Consider the following 6,000-nt stretch of genomic DNA (forward strand, 5'->3'; position numbering starts at 1 on the left):
GAGAAAAATTTAAATGACCATTGTACACTGTACGTGGTCAGCACAATTTTTGCATGGAGAAACAAACAACGAAAACATGTATATTGCAAGACAAAAAGTTTCAAAAAGTAAACCAAGTTCAGGATTTTTATTATAACAAATTGTTATGGCAAAGAACAACAGTTTTATTATCAAGAATTTATTTCACCCACTGGAGAGAGCACCACAGTAGGGACTTAGGAAATTGTACTTCTGTTCTTGGCCCCAGTACAAACAAGATGTAAGGCTTTGGTCAGATCATGAGTTTCCTTAGACATAAAAGTATATATAGCACTACCTATTGGCAAAGAAATAATTTATAGTTGTTAAGTAATACTATTAGAACAAGGGAAAATGTAGTTAGGCTACAAGGCAATTGCTTAACAAACTGCTGGTTTGAAGATACAATACTATGATTGACTAGAAAAGTAAATTATACCTTATTTTAGAAAATGTAATTGGTCACACTCAAACATTTTCCTTTGTAAGATAGGAAATCATTCCAATTATCTTTTGTTGGTACTTCTAATACTAATTTCATAATAAGCAGTACTAAAGTGAAAGGTAAGTAAGAAAGACAGAACATTGGTAAACTTAAGCAAGACAACTTTAAATACTTAATACAATGCTAGTAAATTCACTTCCTAACCCAGTTTTACATTATTTTTTTTGTACTAACGTTTGCTTGCTTATGATTCCCAAGAGCGAGCTGACAGTACGATGCAAGCTCCTCCTCACTGTTTTTAAACAAATTTAATAGGAAAACTATTAAATGCTTCCATAAAACAATTTTTTTGCCTGCACACGTTCAATGGAATTGACCCATGTACCTCCTGTCAGTAAGGTGGGAATTATCGCACAAAAACCTACACAGCACCAGTAACATGCTAAAGAACTCCGATATCAAATAGGATGCATGGAAGTAAAAAAAATGACCAGTAGTACCTGTAAGTTTAATTTTGGACAAGCGTGCCAAAATTCCTGGCAAATCATCCAGTCGTAGCTTCATTTCTTTCCATTGTCTGTCTTCTTTGGATTCTGCTCTTACTCGAGTGACTGAATCTTCAGTTTCTGCAGCTGACTTCATTTCTCTCAACTCATTTCTGTTTGATGTCTTAGACAAAGGTTGATGAACAGGTGAAATTGGTCTAATCTTGTGTATAACCTTTTTTTCTTGATCCAATCGCTGAAGGTCACAGAAAGGAGATGCAACTGAATCTGACTTAGGTTTGGCTCGTTGGCTGAGGTCTTTGTTGTATTGCGTTACATACTAAACAGATTGAAAAATGTTAAGACAAATAGTTAAGAAGATATTTCTGTCCATTTCAGGTTATTAACAACATCAATATTATTGCTATATTATTCTTATTGTTAGGAGCATTGCTTCCTATGATGACACAACTGATTAAGCCTGAATTTCAAACACTTATTTCACATCCAAAAAAGTTTCTGAAGTTGGACAAGGTATTAAAAAAAACAGCTTTTCAACTCACAACTGCATCAATGTTTACTTCAGCTTGAAGAATTGCTTCTGGATAAAACTACTTCCTCCTGCACAGTTTCAACAGCAAACTCTACTTTATTCATATTCAAAACCACTAGATGATATAGTTTAATTTACTACTGATCAATTCGCCTTTAAACAGAGGCACACACATGCCCATAACAACTCCAGTCTCCAAATATAAGCACTAAACTTTTTGCACCTTTAAGATATGAAAAAAAATCAGAAAAATGCCAGAAAATACAATCTACCTCCTATGATATAAAATCATCTCCCACGTTAGGCTACTACTATTTATGCCAAACTTTATACTAATTAACTAGACAGCAATTTTCAGCAGGAGTTCAAATGAACACATATTGAACAGAAAGTTAGGAGACAGTTGTTTCCCCTCTTTTAGAACTCTTACAGAATAAAACACAGAATAAGAAAAAGAGCATTTAGCTTCTCTAGTCTTTCTATTTTCTTTCCCAAAATATTCTATACAGGCATAAAAAGGCTGAGCTTTCAACTAAATGTGATTAAAAGTACACATTAATAATTATAATGAAGAAGAGGGATACGAAACTCTGAATAAGTGATGTGAACACAGATCAAATCAAAAGGAAAAAAAAAGAATTTGAGAAGTGCTGGTGATCCCCAGAAGCATGGAAGAGACCCCCATCTCTTGCTTCATACAGGACTGAAGCTCAAAAAATACCAACAGATGTACATGCTCCTTGCGGTCAAAGCAGTCATTAGCTGCAAGACTTAGTCTTATCCATATTTCACAGATACAGCTCCAAAGTACAATGAACAGGACACAACTTGGGGAAGAGCAAAAAATGCCTTTTACTACCATCCTTTTACATGTAATACAACCATTCAGAGAAGAAGATACAATTTCAAGGGTTTGAATTATAATTACAGCGCTCTTAATACCTAAAACTAACAGCACACTATAAAATGTAACCCATGAAGTTAACGAGCTCAGGTGTTTTGATTCAAATTAACTGATTAACTCTTCAGTCAGAACACACTACCTCCACAAGCAAGCTCCATCTACCACTTGTATGACTGCTAGCCAAGATCTGACTTTCTTATTAGCATTTTTATATATAAATAACTTTAGAAATCATTTCATGTTTCTCAACAGGAGATAACCGTCCTTCTTCAAAGGCACAGAAAGCCCCCTGTCAAGCAGAGGACACACAGCAGCACAAAGCGTTGTCTTTGCTACATCAGGTTTCCTCCAACCTCAGATGTCTTAGATGCCAAGCGCTTAACCCTGGTGCAGTGCAGGAACGGAGACGCTTGGAATTGCCTGAGCTTGGCTGATAAGAAAAATACTATTTTTATCAACTAATCTCCATTTTGACTCATCACATGAGACAAAATTAATTAAAGAATGAGAAACATGCAATAAATACGCTCCCTGACTTACCATTCGTTTGAGAAAGTTGAAGTACTGAAATGTAATCAATCTGTTATTGGCTACACGGCATAGATGCACAAACTGGCATGGTACCTGCCGTATTCCAGTGTTCTTCAGATGCCAGACAAATAATCCTATTTAAAAAAAAAGGGGGGGAGAACATTAGATTCCAGTTCCTTCTCTGCCACTGAGTTTGCTTCTAATTCAGAGTACAGTATCTACTATCAGTTGTGACACAAGATATCCCAAAAAATAGGAGCCAGGGCTGCTCAGGTGGGGAGAAACATGTTTGCAGGCTCCAGGAGAGAGAACTGAAAGCGTAGGCTTGCCCAAACGGTTGGGGGGTTTTCTTCCAAATCTCTCAGCTCCCCAGAGATACATTTTTAGTTTATTGTTCCATTACTATCTCTACATGCTATCGACAAAATTATCTTGGCAAAACGGCACAAGCAGCGCTGGAAGGAAGCAGCTGCCTCTGGGCAGCACCAAGTCAAACGCGCCAAGAGGACACCCCTGTGTGACACGACACCTACATCCCTACACAGGGGAATATAGAGAGGCTCTCTACGTCGCTATATAGAGCAGCCCCAGGGACTACCCACAGCCCCGGGGTCAGCCCGGCCCTGCCCGCCCCCCCCCGCCGGACTCGCCCAGCGCCGGACGCGGTCCCCCTCCACCCCCAGACCCCGTCGGGGCCTCGCTGCCCCGTGGAGCGGCGGTACCTGCCAGCGCCCGGGGCGGGCTGCAGCGGCGGGCGGCGCTCATAGCCGCAACGCTGCTCCCGCCGCCCTCTCCCCTCACCGCCTGGGCGCCGCCATCTTGCCCGGCATGACCTCTAAACGCCTTCCGGGTCGGCGCTTCCGGCGGGGCTGTCGGGCGGGGATTCGTGTCACCGGGTGAGGCGGGAGCGGCCCGGCCCGGCCCGTTCCGTTCCGCCGGGAGGGGAAGCCGGGCCCAGGCCCGGGCCCGGGCTGTCCCGTATGCACAGGCCGCAGCCCGGGGGGATCGGGCCCAGGCAGGCTGCGGGGAGACGCCTGTGGCCCCGCCGTTCCCGGGCCGGCGGAGCGGGTGCCCTGCAGGGGCCGAGCCCGCCGCCTCCTGCTCCCCGTGGTTTTGCAACGCGGGGGGAGAAGCTCTTCACGGCCCCGGGCGGCTGGATTGTGCGTGGAGAGGCGAGCCGGCGGGGGATGTGGTTGAGCGTTGGTCCTGCGAAGCTTCCCGCCGAGCGTCACCTGTAAACCGATAAACAGCTCCCGAGGGGGAGAACCGCTCGGTGGGTTTCGGGTTGTGGGGTATGATGATAGCAGACTGAGGCATTCAGGTGGGAGTTGGGGCCGATCTGGAGACTTCATACACCTTTCCCGTGAAGAAGCGGCCCAGAGCCCTGCCTGGGGCATCCTCACAGCTGCTCTGTTTCTGGCACCGGTTGCAATTCCCTCATCTGCATCCCTGGGCTCATTTTCAGTTAACAGTTGCAGACTTGACATCGTGTCCGTGACAGAGAGGGTGCCGTGGAACTCGTGGGGAGATCGCGTAATACTTGTAAAACAACCGAGAGGTCTAATAAAAAAAAATAAATTTTTGAGGATATGGAGTCTCATTCCCAAAAGGACCTAAGCGTTAAAGAGCCAAAGTCTTGGTAAAAAAATTAAATAGAATCTGTATTTAGTTCCTAAAGTAATTTTTGAAAATGAAAGTTTGATTTCTATACGCCTTGGGTGAAGTTAGGCGTTGCAGGAGGTCAGGTTGAAGATCTGATCCAGCCATCATCACATCCTCCCCTCGTACAAGTTCTGAGGGTGACTGGATCCTTTGCTAAGCTGACTCAACTTGCTGACCTGAAGGGAAAAAAATTGCTTATTTTGCTGGTTTAACTGTTTGAACTCACCCTGTGCAAGGTCTGATACATTGAAAGCTGGTGCAAGGCACAGAGGAAGGGGCCTTGGTCTGGAGTCTGAACAGAAAGGGAAGGGAATGGTTAGGACTGCTCTAGCTGTAAAGCGTAATTGCACCCCCAGGCATCTTTAAAATGTTTTCTCTTAAGAGTTTAAGTTCAGGAGATGTAGGCCATAAGTCACTTAAATGCTTTTGAAAATCATTCTCAATATTTTAACATGGAAATCTTCCTCAGAACCATCTTCCTCCCAGGCTTTCATTTCTTTATAGTGCTTAAATTCATGCAAAAGTCATCTTAAATCATTATTAGGAAGATAAAATGAAAACACTCACTCTAATTCACCAAGAATATCCTACTTCGAAGCATTTATTTCCACTCTCCTTCTATTTGGGGAGCTGGGGAGAAATTAGGACTTCACATTTCTTACAGTTAATATCCTGTTTTACTCCGAGTTCTCATCACTGAGCATATATCATTTCGCAGTTCCTGTTTGCATCTCTAGTTCTTGTAACTTCCACAGATCAGGCCTCAAATTTACACCTGCAAAAATAAAATAAACATGTAGCAAACACACACAATGGTTACATAGAGGGCTGGAATGGTTGGTTGGTTTTAGGGCAGTTTGGGTCAGAGAGGAAAAGGTTGAGGTAGCCGAGTGTTCTGTGTCAGGGCTGAGATTTAAGGTTTAATGATTTTCATTGCCTTTCACTTGGGCAATAAATTGCACCCCTGGAGAGAGGAGGTAAAACACTACTTTTCTAATTAAGGAGAATGTTATCCACTGGCCTCAATCAGAGCAAACCTCCTTGTGAAACAATAATGATGATTTAGGGCACACAGAATGTCATGTACCCGATTGGCTTTAACCACTAAAGCTACTCCTAGAAAGAAAAAAAAGAAATCTTAGAATTTTTAGTGGACACAGGTATCCAAATGTCAGAGTTGTATGTCAGCCTAAAATGGCTCCACAGGCTTTGGAGCTTGTTACTGAAGGTTCAGGTCTGCAAAGTGCTGATTCTGCAGAAGCTGGCTTCACAAAATACTGAAGGATCCAGAGATCATCTGGGCAAGGGATTACAGCAAAGGGGTTACAGCCCTTCCAGGGAGTTCTCAGCACCTTCCCCGCTCAGCTCCCGCGATTTAGTTCATGAAAGCCCAGGTACCAAT

General features: G+C 43.2%; 1 protein-coding gene across 1 annotated transcript in view; it reads right to left on the reverse strand.

Moving 5' to 3' along the window:
• The window catches only part of COX10 (cytochrome c oxidase assembly factor heme A:farnesyltransferase COX10), a 106,072-nt gene extending 102,292 nt beyond the window's left edge, over positions 1-3,780 (reverse strand). The window contains exons 1-3 of the mRNA XM_075044870.1: positions 3,659-3,780; positions 2,946-3,070; positions 964-1,288 (exon numbers count right to left, since the gene is read on the reverse strand). Of these exons, the coding sequence (XP_074900971.1) occupies positions 964-1,288; positions 2,946-3,070; positions 3,659-3,701 (493 nt within the window). The 5' untranslated portion in view covers positions 3,702-3,780. The remainder of the gene's footprint in view (positions 1-963; positions 1,289-2,945; positions 3,071-3,658) is intronic.
• Positions 3,781-6,000: the final 2,220 nt, after the last annotated feature.

The sequence above is a fragment of the Buteo buteo genome, chromosome 13 (genome assembly GCF_964188355.1).
Source record: "Buteo buteo chromosome 13, bButBut1.hap1.1, whole genome shotgun sequence".
Taxonomy (NCBI): domain Eukaryota; kingdom Metazoa; phylum Chordata; class Aves; order Accipitriformes; family Accipitridae; genus Buteo; species Buteo buteo.